Source organism: Cygnus atratus, chromosome Z (assembly GCF_013377495.2).
Source record: "Cygnus atratus isolate AKBS03 ecotype Queensland, Australia chromosome Z, CAtr_DNAZoo_HiC_assembly, whole genome shotgun sequence".
Taxonomy (NCBI): Eukaryota; Metazoa; Chordata; class Aves; order Anseriformes; family Anatidae; genus Cygnus; species Cygnus atratus.
In genome coordinates this window covers 50,931,776-50,946,653 of record NC_066396.1, presented here as the reverse complement: position 1 = coordinate 50,946,653, position 14,878 = coordinate 50,931,776, and the positions used below count along the sequence as shown (strand labels likewise).

Here is a 14,878-nt window from a genome sequence, read left to right as displayed (position 1 = left end):
GGAATCCAATGCAAGTTTTGTTTGCTTGTTTGTTTTCCTGCAGGAAATACCATCTGGAGGGCTTCAGTAATTGAGTTACTATATTGCCTTTATTGAAATTACCTCTGGGACGAATGCACACGCTGCCAAAAGAGGTAGACCTAGCTTTTTTTCTTTTCTCTCAGTTATTTGTGTCTGCATTGTCACTTCTGTCTAGAGAGCCAGGGAACTGACCTGGCTGAAGAATAACATCTTTTCTGGCTAGGCCAGTTTTCAGCTGGATCATTTTCCTGAAATAATTCCTGTGTAACCTGAAACAAAAAGTCTAATGCTATTTCAGGGAAGGCATGGAAATTCTTCTCCAGTCTGTCATTTTTATGATATGCACTATTTTTACGACACAGTTCACACTTCTTGTGTTGTGTGATGGGATGTGTCACACATTTCATGATAGGCTTTGCACTTTGAGAGTTGTGTGACCCACATCATGTGTTGTTTGTTGTGTGACAGGATTTTTGTGTGGAATCCTTGTGTTTGAAAGATATTTCATATATTCACATTTCATTGAACATTTGAACTCATTTCATATTTCAAGAATAATTTATCTTTAACAAGTTAACATTTATCTGTATATGCACAGAAATTGAACCACCGTTTAGGTAGAATAGCTTATCTTGCTAATCGCTGTGGAAGTTGGATATGCATATGAAAGTGCATATTACTGTTAATTGTATTTTCTTTCTGATTTGCATGAGTTTTCTGTTGTATCAAAAAGGGGCATCACACTAACTACCCATCCATCAGACAGTAACCACTGGATTCTGTTTTCTGCATCAAGGTGCTGTGAAGATTCTCTGAAGCTCTAAAAATTAACCACAATCCACAGTGCCAGCTACTTCTATCTTAACTAATGGTAATCTGAACTTTATCTACATTTAGAACAGCATGGCACCATCTGTATCATGCTTTATTTATTCAATAGCAGCCTTTGATTTTGTCATTCTTCAAAACATGACAGGTCACAGTATATACATAGGCAGGAACCATCGACAGTATATTAAATCTCATAGAAAATTGTATTTCTGGTAGATAACATATCTTTCTTTGTCAGTATCAAACCATCGCTTTTATGTATGGTGCCAATAGCAACAGACCTAATGCTAGTCTGAGATGTCAGGTAAGAGCAAAGACCAGTCTCTTGGTTTAATTGTTCTCATTAGCTAGGTCTGAGTGGCTCCTTGCTTCGGGTGTTAATGAAGAGATTTCTTCTTAGCTCTCCACTGCATGAGGGACCTCAGTGCCTAACTCGAGATTTTCAAATGCCACCCAGAAACACAGTAAGCTTCTTGAACATGCACATCCCGCCATTTTGTGTACACAGCTGAGGGACTATACATATAGTAATATATAATAATATACTAATTATGAAGGAAGACATAAGCTGAATAGACCTACCTGGCAATCATTGGAGCTAAAACAACCAGAGACTCTTTTCACTGAGTTTTTAATAGTTTGACTGATTTTAAATGGATTGGACTGTTGTGATAGTGACAAAAATAATAATAATAATAATAATAATGATAAAATCTGAGTGTCAATCTCTTAAACAAGCCATTACTCTGTATTCATTGACACACACACACCACACACACACACACACACACACACCACACACATACACACCCTCTCTCTCCACGCTTCTAGATTGTTCTTTTATTTGTTTCTTTTTATTGATACTGAGCATTTTGGTGGGGCTTTCCCTCCAGCGTTAGCTGAAGAAATCCGAGGAGAATCTGCCGTGCAGATCAGCGCGAGCCATCTTCCTGCCCTACTGCTGCCGCTGAGGAGCTGCGGGCTGCGGTCGGTGCCGCCGGGCAGCCACAGGGTTTATATTTTATTTACTGACTGTAGTTGTGTTTGGTCGCACAACACCTTCCGCTTCTACAGCGCCGTCCCGACGCCATGCGGGGGTACCCGCACCCCCTGCCGCGCACAAGATGGCGGCGCCACCCGCCCCGCCGCCATTCCCGCCGTGCCCCGCGCCCCGCGTCCCCGCCCCGCCGCCCGGGGCATCGCCGCGCTGCGGTGTGGCGGCGGCGGTGTCAGGATGGCGCTTGAGGCGCGGCGGATGGAGGGCGACGTGGAGGACGGCGAGCTCTCCGACTCGGACTCCGACATGCCCGGAGCCGGCTCCCCGGTGGGCCAGCAGCAGGTGAGAGGGCGGCGAGGCGGGCACCGGGCGCGGCCTTCCCGGCCCCGCCGCCTCCCGGTGCGGGTGTGGGTGCAGGCCGCGGCCGGGCCGTTCCGCTGGGGGACGTTTCTGGGAAGCCCCCTCGGGCTCCTTTGGTCCTCGGGGGCTGGGGGAGCTGGGCGAAGGGCAGCCCGCCGTGCTCCCGGGGCGTCTGGTCGGGAACAAAAGGCACAAGCCGCCTCGGGCACACGTGGGGGTGGTGGGCAGCAGCTGGTGGCCTGCCTCGGGTGGAGGTTCGGCTGCTCCCCGAAATTCTGGGGAGATGTGGGGTGCTCTGGGTGTCTCTGCGGGTGTGCAGTTGTTAGTGCTCAAGGTATATTCAATAACGTGAAACACAGGTATTTTGTAATATAAAATAAGTTGAAGGCCTTTCTTCTCTCTCTGCTTATAGAAAGAGAAGAAATGTTACCATAATTGTGGTGAACGCAGTAAGGATTCTTTAACCTCAGATTAAGAGAAATTTAAATCTAAATATCGCAGCACAGTACATAACTTTGTGATAAGAAATCAGCCAGGGGAAACCTGGAATTAGCAATAAGGAAAGTGCTTGTTGTAGAATGGCATGGGCAGCATGGCCAAAATTTCCTTCCAGTTGTGAATAAGAATTCTGGGTTATGTTGCCTGTGGTGTTTCCATAGATTACGCAGAGTTGATTCAATGTTCTAAATTTACCTATCAGATAAATGGGGAATTACTATCTTATGAATATTATAGCAACTGGACTTGTTTGTGGAACATTTTAATATCTTTTGGGTCTTTTGTCTAAATTAATAAGTGGCTATGGTGAGTCAGTAGCATGTTCTTGCTTTAAAAGAAGAAAAAACTGAAGCACAGGAGGTTCCAGCTGAATATGAGGGGGCACTTCTTTACTGTGAGGGTGGCAGAGCACTGGAACAGGTTGCCCAGAGAGGTTGTGAAGTCTCCTTTTCTGGAGATACTCAAAACCCACCTGGATGCCATCCTGCACAATGTGCTCTAGGTGATCCTGCTTGGCAGGGGAGTTGGACTTGGTGATCTTCAGAGGTCCCTTCCAACCTCAGCCATTCTGTGATTCTGTGAAAACCGAGTTCTTCTCTAGGGTATTACCATCACTAACTGTTCATGTTCTGTCCCGTGTGAATCAGAATTAGCACACCCAGTTCACTTCTCAAAGTCTGAGCAGCATCCAGCTATTGTGGATTTATAGTTCTTTTTTTCTTTTCCTCCTCACTAGAGACCCGAGAAGCACTATTGTCATTACAGGTCGTTAGTCCAGATCTCTTTCTGGCAGGTCAGACTCCAGAGAAAACATTATTTTCTCTACTGTTACAGAAACTTTCACTAAGTTGATCTGGTGGTTTGCTTTTTTAAAACTACTGTGCGTGTCTGTCATTGTCTGAATTGGGAGTTGTAATAGCTTTGCCAGTCTCTTAATAATCTTACTTAGTGTGATTCAATAAAGGTTATGTTAAGCAGATCAGTGACTCTTGATATGTTTTTTTTTCTGTAGCAACCATGCTGTAGAAGCATTCAAAATAGAGGAGTTTCGTAAGATGCTCGCGTCAACTGTAGCCCATAACATGCTTATAGAAGACTGCCCAAACAGCCACAAATCAAGATTAATAACTGCTAACTAATGAAATTTTTGGCATGACTTGATAGCTCTTTTTCTTTGCAAAAGTAATTGGATTAACAGATATTTATTTCTTCATTCCAGAAATCACGTGACGGCAGTAATTCAGGCAGACCTTTCCAGAGCAGCATTTCATCCTGTGCACCAAGCGTTCCTTATCGAACAACCAAAAGTGTGGATTCAAGTGATGAAAGCTTTTCTGAATCTGATGATGACAGCTGTCTGTGGAAACGAAAACGACAGAAATGTTTCAACCTTCCTCCTGCTAAGTCTGAGCCTTTTCCGCTTAGCCAGAGCCACCAAAAACAAACTGCTGTAGGTGGTAAGAAGGTCAACAATATTTGGGGTGTTGTGCTCCAGGAGCAGAATCAGGATGCAGTGGCTACTGAACTTGGGATTCTAGGAATGGATGGTAGTATTGACAGAAGCAGGCAGTCTGAGACTTACAATTATTTATTGGCTAAAAAGCTGATGAAGGAAGCTCAGCAAAAGGAGGCAGAGACATTAGATAAAGAACTGGATGAATACATGCATGATGACAAGAAAACAGCTCCAGCAGAAGAAGAAAATGGACAAGGCTTTCTCAAACGGAAGCGGCCTGTAAAAGATAGACTGGGTGAAAGACAAGAAATGAAATATAAAGGAAGGTATGAAATAACAGAAGAAGATTCAGACGAAAAAGTGGCGGATGAAATAGCTTATCGGTAAGTTGGGTAATGATGCATCTGCCTTAAATATGGGTGAGATGCTGATGGAAAAAAAGGCAAAAAAAAAAAAAAAAAAGCTTTCTGGCTGCTAAACCTGTAATACCAACATATAAAAAGCATGAGTGCCTTGTGGCTATTTCCAAAGGCCTGAAATTAAAATACAGCATTATAATTGTTGTCTTCTAGAAGCATCCAGTAATGGTGTCCAAATTTTTGTTTCTTTTTTGAAAGGGGTAGGTAGAGGTTGACTGGAATGATGTGTTATTTGACAGCAGTGGCAAGGACAAATACCGTTTCTCACTAGTTAGATTTAACAGTAGCTTTTTTAGGAAATACCCTGTACTTAAAAATGTGAATTTGAAGTTAGACACCAATGTACACATGCTGTTTTCACCATGAAAATCTGAGTTATAAATCTTTGAAACTATAGTTGACTTAGATAGTGTAGTGCTTTGGAGAGCACGGCTTCTGAAACAAGTTTCCTTCACATGCATGGAACATCCCTGTCTGCAGAGATGTTTCACTGCTGCTGTAACTAAGGGCTGTGCCAGGGCTAGACACCAGCACTGAAATTAAGCCTTCTCTCTTTTTGTGTTGTGAAACTGTGCTGAAGTTCTGTACTAATCTATGCCAGCCGGCATTAGGGTTATCAAGCTCCAGCCATGCGCAACATTATCAAATTCTTTTCACAGTCCTGCTCTTTACTGACGGTACACTGAGCTGACAGTCTGAGAACTTACCTGTTCAAAATCCTATTGTGTTTTTTTTTTAAGGCTTAGTTTTCAGGTAAGGTTGTTTCCCCAGTCAGTTTGCTGCTCAGTTTCCTTTAAGCTTGCACTGGCAGGGCTGGACTGATGCAGGGGAATATGGGGACACATGACAGTAGTGATTTAAGATTGATTTAAGCTGCTGTATTCTTTTCAGCAGTGCAAAGGAGCAAAATTGGTAACTAGGAAACAAGTTAAAGGACTTACTGATTTGTATATTGACATCTCAACTGGGTTTGTTGATCATTGTTGATCTCTGACATATGATACTTGGTATTGCCAAATTTTTTTGCTGAAATACAGCAATTAGGCAGTGATTAATGCTGTTATCAGTTCTCAGTATCTTCTCATTTGTGAATCTGAAAACTTGGAACATGTCACTTTTAACAAACTTTTTCTTTGTTCTGTTTAGCTTCATGACAATAAGGGCAGAAGCCCTTTTTTTTTTTTTCTAATTATTTATAGGAATAGCTGCACTGAACTATGTCAGTAGAACTGTGCTTATAGGGATGACGGCACCATTATTTAAGCTGTGCTGTGCCATCTGTGCCTGGATTCACACAATGAATGGAAATGAAACAGGTTTTCTGTCAGTCTTGTGCCGTTTTTGCCTCTTAACCTTGCTCAGTCCCTGTTGCTCTGCGTAGCATTAAAGTGCCCAGAAGAAGGTTGTACAGGAGTAGGATGAACACGAGGTGGAGATCTGACTTTTTAGGCTGCCTCTGCTGGTAACAGAAACCTCTGTAAGGAGTCCTGGTTATCTTAAATTTGCCTGCATCTTTGAGAAACCTTTTCTTCTCTTCCAATAATTCACAATTTAGAATTCAATCCTATAAAAATATAAGAAAGAATTCAATTTCTGATGCCTTATCATTCTTTGAATTCAGATTAAGCACAACATAAAGTGTTGCTGGCTTGGTAAACGTTTGCATGGTTAGGACAGTTGTAGCATAGTCATGTCACGTAGAGCACTGAGGGCTGGAGATGGTTTTCAAGAAATTTTTGTAGTTGCTGTGATCTGTTGGTCCTTAAAGTTTAAACCTACTGCTTGGGATTGTGCATAATTAGATTTGTCATTTAAAAAAAGAGAGTTTAGAGCATGAACCCTTGCTCTTGACAGGTGGTTTTGATTTGTGGGCTTAGGCTTTTTTCCAGTAGGAGTACACATTTTGGCACAGTGACTTGATGCTGTGTAAAACTTCTTTCATGCAGACTCACAATAGAAAACTTATTAGGATGTGGTTGCTAAAAAAAAAAAGGGGGGGATTTAACTCAGTATTAATGTGGTATTTTTTTCTGTTGGCATTTGATAGATTAGGTAGATAATTTGATGGGTTTGATCATAGGTTGGTCAACATCATGTTATTTTATTATGTGGGTTTGTTTCAGTTGCACATGTGACTTTTACATTTGCTGTTGTCTCCTGTTACTTGTTGATTTAACTGTTTCTAACTAGCCTAAATGTTACACATTTACTGTAACATCCATCTTTTTTGCTGACTTTGTGCTTGTAACTCTTTTAAAGTTACAGTTTGGTGTAACACTTCTTTTATACTGTAATTTCAGATGTTTAAAAAGGGCTTTACCGTTTCTCATATGATTTAACTTCTCACAATTCAATAGAGGGAAAACAGTGCATTTCTGTTGAAATAATTATTTAAAATGCATACTTTAGAAGTTACTAGCCCTTAGAAACTCGATATTATAAAATTACATTTTAGAAGCCACTGAAACACATCTAAATGTGTAGAGACAGATTTTAGCACAGTTTCACGTCCCGCGGAATAAGTTGGTGATTATGGAAGTTCTTTGGGTGATTTACTTGAAATTCTACTGACTGTACATGTGTGTGTTTGTTTGTTTTCTCTCTCTAAGACTTTGTGAGCCAAAGAAAGATTTAATTGCCCGAGTAGTGAAAATAATTGGAAAGCGAAAAGCCATTGAACTGCTCATGGAAACAGCTGAAGTGGAACAAAATGGTGGACTGTTCATAGTGGTAAGGAGGATGTGATATTGTGGGTTTGAGGGTGGGGAGGATGCTTTTTACTTGCAGAACATTTAAGTAGTACTATTGCATAGCCTTCACATTTAACAGGTTCTCACAGATGCCATGCATTAACCTATGGCCTTCTCTCAGGAAGGAGATCTTTCATTTGAGCCATGAAAGTCACTTAGCAGTAAATAGTAATGTAACCGCCAGCAGGGTTAGAGGAAACAGTGAGATGAATGAAACTGGAAATTGCCCAACTTTGTGTCCTCAGATCAGTATGTGTTTTACACTGTTAACATGTGCTACCTGCCTTCTCTTGGGTTGTTTCCCTCACAAACTTAAGAGTAAGGAATTCTAAATCATGAATAAAAGCTTCAATTTTTAGGCTGTTTTACGGCACTAACCTACTTAGGTTAATCAGCATGCAATCAGAGGTCAACATACTATGTTGAGCATATCTAATACCACGTTTGAAAAGTAACTTTAAAAAGCGAATCTATTAGCTTTGTTGTAGGACTGTTAGTTTGTGTGCCAGGAGAGCAGAAACAATCACTGATATCTATTAGAAATTATAGTAAAAATCCTATATGTAATGGATAGGCTGTAAGTTTTTGTGCGTGTTTTTGTTAAATAATGATCTGTAAGGCAAATGAAAAAAAAATGGAGGAGCAGGAAGAGCCTTGTGTATTGTTTATATTTTTTACATTCAATCATTGCAAGTCAGGGAGAAAGCTTTCTAGCTAGTGAACTCTCTTAAAAGCAGTCTATTGTCTTGAAGGATTTAAGTATTTACAAAGGAGATGAAAGGAGACAACTTCTAGTGGCACAGGCTGTTTGGCTGCAGATCAGAGTATACCATTTGAAAGGCAGATTTAGTATACCGTTTTTCTTGGTTGGGATTTTGTGCAACTAGGATGATAGAAGTATGTGGCATCTGTTGTTTCAAGAACAGATATAAAAATCGAGGCTCCTTGTTAGAACTTTTGGATTGTGTTTGTTATTTAGTAGAAAAGTGTCATTTAATACGGTATTAGGGCATTAGAGTAGCAGCTCAACCTTATATGCTGTGAATCGTAGTTGAAAAATATTCTGATAATTAGTATTTATAATTTATAAAGATTTCAAAGTTGGGTCTGTTCATGCTTCAGTATGATGCATCACACCACTGTTGTTCCACTGAAAACTACTGCATTGTGGGGAGAAACTTACACCTTAGGCAGAAATGCAAAATTCTGCAGATAAATAAATGAGATTCTACATAATTTTATGAAATTAATTTTTGACTTTGTACTATGCTTTTATGTTAGGACTATTTTGAATATCTAACCTAATACATGCATTATTGCAGACAGCTGTGAGAGTAGTTAGAATATATTAGCATTTTATGTCTTCACTACCAAGATCAGAAGCAGAGCGTAGTTGAAAAATTTGGTTTGATGTTCTAAAGCAGATTTTTCTGAAGCCTTATACATTACCTGTCAAAATGTAGCAACCTAGTAGTTGACCTTCTTCTGACTAGAACAGCTGCAAGTAAAAAAAGAACCGGGGTCATGGTTATAATAACATGTAGCACGGCAGAACTTAACTTTCTGGATTTTGTCTCAGTAGAAAGCATTGTCTTTTGTGCTGTTTTTGTATCAACAAGTTCTTGTTAGGTTTGCTGTTACCACCAATTTACTTTTTCCCTATTAAGAACGGTACCAGGAGGAGAACACCAGGGGGTGTTTATTTAAACCTGCTGAAGAATACACCCAGTGTCAAAGAAGAGCAAATCAAGGTAAAATTGTCAAGAGTACAAGTGATTGTCCAAAGTAAATTTGGGGGGGGTATTCTGCCAGAAATGTTACAGTTGAATCCTCCTCATAACTTCTAGCAAGTTTAATTCTATTATTCCAAAGGAAGTATATTCCAAAGAAACCAGCTTTTCATATTCAAAATACAAGGAAATAACAATTGATGAAGTACATTCACACAATGCAAAAGGAACAGCTTTTATGTATTGCTAGTCACAAAAACTTGTCAGGGATAATGAGACTGTAGAGTCCGAAGAGTTAAATGCTGTATTTTCTTTACTTTGTATATGCTTTACAGTAATGTTATCTACGGTTATTTTAGTTATTACAGTATTTTTCCCTTTGGACATCTGCCTCTATACTGGTTTAATGGTGTTCTCTTATAAAATACGTCTGTCCTGTACAGCTCCAGCTGTAGCACCAGGCAGTACGGGCCATCACACTGTGATCTGAACCTAGTCTTAACTGCTCTCTGGCCTCATCTGTGGTGCTCACCACCTTAGTTTTGTGAGCTTGTAAATATTACTGCCTTTCCTTTTACAGTATGAAATAGTCTGAGATGGTATTTTTCGTGCTATTAAAACAACTTTGTTCTTGAACAGTATTTGCCATTTATTTAAGTTTGTTTAAAGAATGACTCGTTTGTTTGTAGGTGGCTGGTGGCTACAGCCCACTCTACGTATCATCCCAGTATCTTGTACTGGGAAAGAGGTGAACTAACATAAATATGATTGTCTGTTGTATGTTTAAAAAAAATCTTCCACAGCTTACAGTAGTCACAAAAAGATGCGACTTTAATCACTTTACCTCATTTCCAAAAAAAAAAAAAACCACCTCTTCCACCCCTGCTCTGTGCCCTAGTAATTGTGTGCCTCATTCTTCTCCTGCTAATACTGGCAAGTGTTTAATGAGGCAGCAGTTTTTACTAAATGAACTTGACTGATAGTCCGAGACATCATTTGATACACAGTCCTGTGCAAAAAGTAAGTGTAATACTGTCATCATACAAGTTGTCTTGTATGCAGATCTCTCACAGGTTTGTTTGTCCTTAGCGCTTGACTTGCAACTCCTGGGGTGAAAAAAGCATTAATGTTTTCCTTATGCAACTTCCATTTTTCATAAAATGAACAGGAAAAAAAGGCATGTAGCTGTATTTAATTATGTTACATGATCTTTTCCCCCTTAACATAAGGAGGAAACATGTAAGAGTAATACTTTGTAGGAGTTAAACGCAGGGGTTCACAAAAGTTTGACAGTAATAATCATGATTCCTGGCCTCAAATTTCAGTTCTGGGGGGAAAGCATTTAAAGTTGTAATAGCAACTTTCTGTCAGGATTTCTCTACAGGTCACCTTTAAAAATTTTCTTTCAATTTGGCATAAAATATTTTTCTTAGAGTGGCGTATGTTGGAAGAGACCTCTGGAGGTAGGCCCTCTGGTCCAACTGGCCTGCACAAAGCAGGGCCCCACTACAAGAGGTTGCCCAGGACCACATCCATACAGGTTCTGATTGTTTCAGAAATTCAGCCAACTGAAAATTATGCCAATACTCAGTCATCCTTACAGTCAAAAAACATCTGCCAGTGTTCAGGAGGAACCTTCTGTGTTTCAGTTTGTGCCTGTTGCCTCTTGTTCTGGCACTGGGCACCACTGAAAAGAACCTGTCTGATTTCTTCACGCTCTTCCTTCAGGTATTTGTATATATTAATGAGATATGGGACCCCTGGAGCATACTTTTCTCCAGGCTAACATCTTAATGGCCCTTTGTTGGACTCTTTCCAGTATGTTTGTATGGCTCCTGCACTGGGTAGCCCAGACCTGGGCACAACACTCCAGGCGTGGCCTCTCCATCGCTGAGGAAAGGGGAAGGATCACCTCCCTCCACTTGCTGGCCATGTTTGTCTAACGTAGCCCAGGACACAGTTACCTTCTTTGTGGTAATGGCACATTGCTGGCTCACGTTCAGCTTGGTGTCCATCAGGACCCCTAGGTCCTTTTCTGCCACCCTGTTTTTTTCAGCCAGTTGGCCCCCAGCATGTTCTGGTGCCTGGGGTTCTGCAGGTGCAATATTTTCTTCTTGTTGAACTTCATAAGTCCACTATCAGTCCATTTCTTCAGCCTGTCAAGATCGCTCTGGATGGCTGCATGACCCTCTGGCGTATCAGCCACTCCTCCCAGTTTTGTGTCATCTGCATGTTTGAAATGAAAACTTAAAGCATTACTTACATGGTAGTTTGAAATCACTGAGAAATTATATAATAGAATTATTTATGGGGCATATTTCTTAATTGCTATCTCTACTCATACTTTGAACAATGTATATATTAGTTATTGTTCAGCAGTATTAGTCATAAAAAGGATTTTACTTCATGTTCTCTTTAGGAAGCACTAGTAAAATGAATATACCAAACTTTTTTTTTTCTTTCAAGGAAATATTCTATCTGGAAAACCAAAAGGAGTATGAAAACAAAAAAGCTGCTAAGAAGAGGAGAATACAAGTTCTAGGAAAGAAGATGAAAAAAGCCATCAAAGGGCTTAACCTGCAAGAATACGATGATGCATCTCGTGAGACTTTTGCTAGTGATACAAATGAGGCTCTGGCTTCCCTGGATGATTTACAGGATGGACACCATGAAGCAAAGATGGAACCTGAAGATATTATAGAAATTGATAATGCTCATGATTTGGAGATCTTTTAGTTCACAATGATAACGAAGTCTCTATGAAACACATTAAATGAGTGTTTCTTATTATCCCATGACTTCATGTTTTCTAAATTGCAGAAACGTGGGAAATATTCGATGGTGAAGAAAGTGACATAATTCTTAGCTAAATTTAACAGCATGAAACATGTTAGTTGTCCTGTTACTTGTTTGCTAAGTCTTCAAAAACTGTTAAGATTTTTCTAGATAACAACTGCATCACTGTGTTTGTCCCTTAGGAACTTTTTTCTAGCCATGTATTAAATTTAGGCATTAAGTCTGTTTTAACCAAATACATCCTACTTAGTCTGCTGAAGCTAACGAAGTTGCCATCAAGTGGGGGATATTCCTAATCACAGTTGGACAGAAACACTGGCATAAAGTCAGTCTTGATGTAAAAGATCCTGTGGTCCTAATATGACAGTGAGTTGACAAGAATAGCGGTGTTTATAGGATTAAGACCTGTAAAAGCAGATTGGCTTGTGAAATTAACTGAATTTTCATAGCTACTGACTTTTTGATAACAACCTTGTAAATAAGTACTGTTGAACAGTGGATGTTGTAAATTTCTGCAGCAGTTCACTCCATTTTATAATAGTGGTTTGAGTTTCCAACTTGTTCTGTCTAAGCTTTTTACATGAATCCACAGACAACTTATACAGATCTTTTTGTTCTAAAACATAAGTGAATTCTTTCTGAGCAGAAATGTAATATGTTTTCCCCCCCAAGGGTATGTAAGTTCTACGTGCAGGTATGAATATTGCAATTCTTGTCTCCATGCTTTTTCTCATGTGCAGTAGAATGAAGCTATGTGCAGCTTGCATAAATTCAGTTTTCCTTTGCGTGAATCTTAAGAAAATAATAGTATGCAAAAGATAATTTTTACTTGATGCAGAAGACTGTTGTGCAGTTCATAAGTTTGAAGGTAACTTTTATGTTGAACATTGCTTTTAATATAATTGAAGAACATTTGCAACACTGATATGTATGATATCTACATACTTGGTCACTAAAATAAGTTGTGTTTTCTGTGAATATACGCTATTTTTCAGTATAAAAATGAAATCAAACTGATCAGTTTGTTCATGTTTGTTTTTTTTGTGGTGGTGTTTTATTTGTGTTTTGTTGTTTGATTGTTTTTTAAAGAATTATTGATTTTACAGTGCTCTGTTTTGGTGTTTTCAGAAATCAGAATGTGTGCCCATGGAAGGAGAATAGCAGTGTCATACTCCTTTTTTATTTTTTTAAAGGTTAATTATTATGGCCCCTTGTCAAAATACATATAACTGGGAATAAGAGAATACCAAGCATGCTTATGAAATTTCCACAGGAATTGTCTGATAGTAACTATTACTCCAGTTTAACATCTCAGTCTCTTTCCTCTGTGGGTTACAAATTGAAGACATACTCAGCATCCTTCAATTTACGCAGGATTGTATTTTCCCAGTTTAGCCCAAAGAGCACAGAGCAGATGAATACCTGAGCACCACAGCTGTAAAGCTGTAATCTTCTTGGCATTTTTCAGAATGAGTGGAAAGAAGCAGGTGCCAAGCAAGCTAGAAGAGAAGAGCCTTAGGGTTCCCTACCCTTGATAGTCAAGTAGCTGAACAGAGGAATTTTTCTTGCACTGCTCTCCCTGCCATGGCAGTCTGCCCCAGCTCTAAATAATTTTCTGTGCTCAGCAGCTGTCTGGCAGTGTTAACACCCCAGTGGGTTTCCTGTAGATAGGTATAAAAGCATATACTGGATAGGCAATATGCCAGTTTGCCTGGCCTCTGAAAAATATTTTCCTTCCGCCCTCCCTTTCTTCCTTCCTTCCTCCCTGCTATGGTTTTGTCAATTTTTTTTCCACCAGTCCACAAGCAAATGAATCCTCAGCAGAGGATTTCACAGGTAGGAGGAAGGCATAGACCCACTGCAGTTTACTGTGGAAGGCAAGCCCATAGAGGACCATGTATATGAAACAAGCTTTCGAGTAACGCTAAGCGTGAGTTCACATCAGCGATTATGTGAGGATTTACACAGATGAGATCATAGCAGATATGAAAGAGGATGTTCATGTATTTGGTATATGACTCTGCTGATATCTACGAGATTATTGTCCAAGAAATTTCTGAGAGTGACATCAACAGGCTCCTCAAATTAGCCTTTGAAAAAGGGGGGAAAGAAAAATACTTTATCCTTTCTGTAGTTGCCAAATCTCTCTGGGGAAACTTGAACCTCCTGGCTGTGAACTGAATCTAATAATACTGCCAAATTGTTTCTGCAGAATTACTTGAGTTGAGGAATAAAAAGATTTTAAATAATTTATTTTTACAAGGAAATGAGTTTAAAAGGGCAATAGCAGAAGATTCTTCCCTAAAGGCATAATTACATGCAACTTCAATACTGCCAAGTATTCAGAAATGATAACAGCTGCTTCAGAAACACTTAAAATAACTAAAAGTAGATCTGTGTGTCTTGACCTTTCAGTTCAAGAGAATGTGGTTATATGTCGACAGCTCAACATGCAATATTATTAACCTTTTAATTGAGAACAACATGCAGGACGATTTAATGAACCCCTTTCAAAAGCCTTTAACCTATCCAGAGTCTGCAAACCACAGTTTACAAGGGAGCAGGTACAGTGGGCCTGAGAAAAGATGTTCACTGCTGTGTATGTAACAGGGGTGGGAGGGATGTTCAAGAGCAATATGTAAGAAAATTTCACTTGTTCCAGTTGCCTGGCTGTTCCTGCATTGCTTCACATTTATGTCTGTCTCCACCAGCGTGCTATTCGTGCAGCTCTGCAACTGTCCGTCATCCCTCTTTTCAACACAGGCCCAACCACACGTTCGCTCCAGTTGTCTCCCGAGGTGATCAGACTTCAGCTACAGAAAACAGACCCTGGGACATCTTTAAATGTTTCAGAGCAGTCAAGGCAGTTGTTTCTACTCTGTTTATTGTAGAGTGTTTCAAAAGAAGAGTTGGACCTTGACAGAGGTGGCGCTCAGCCTCACTGGGGAATGAGTTTACTCACGCTTAATGGTCAAAAGGAAAAATGTTAAGGGTCACAGGACTAGGAGCTAAGCTGCAGT

The 14,878-nt window shown here is 39.9% G+C and overlaps 1 protein-coding gene across 1 annotated transcript; it reads left to right on the top strand.

Moving 5' to 3' along the window:
• Positions 1-2,010: 2,010 nt before the first annotated feature.
• Positions 2,011-12,875, top strand: PHAX (phosphorylated adaptor for RNA export). Its single transcript, XM_035569397.2, has 5 exons — positions 2,011-2,191; positions 3,927-4,546; positions 7,192-7,312; positions 9,000-9,083; positions 11,529-12,875. The coding sequence occupies exons 1-5, from the start codon at positions 2,087-2,089 to the stop codon at positions 11,796-11,798; spliced, it is 1,200 nt and encodes a 399-aa protein (XP_035425290.1). The 5' UTR covers positions 2,011-2,086; the 3' UTR covers positions 11,799-12,875.
• Positions 12,876-14,878: the final 2,003 nt, after the last annotated feature.

What these genes read in the sequence shown, in the direction of transcription:
- PHAX (XM_035569397.2), top strand. Translation starts at nt 2,087, where the DNA reads ATGGCGCTTGAGGCGCGGCGGATGGAGGGCGACGTGGAGGACGGCGAG. An exon ending in CCCCGGTGGGCCAGCAGCAG is followed by an intron (nt 2,192 to 3,926) that starts GTGAGAGGGCGG and finishes TCTTCATTCCAG; the next exon opens with AAATCACGTGACGGCAGTAA. An exon ending in ATGGTGGACTGTTCATAGTG is followed by an intron (nt 7,313 to 8,999) that starts GTAAGGAGGATG and finishes TTCCCTATTAAG; the next exon opens with AACGGTACCAGGAGGAGAAC.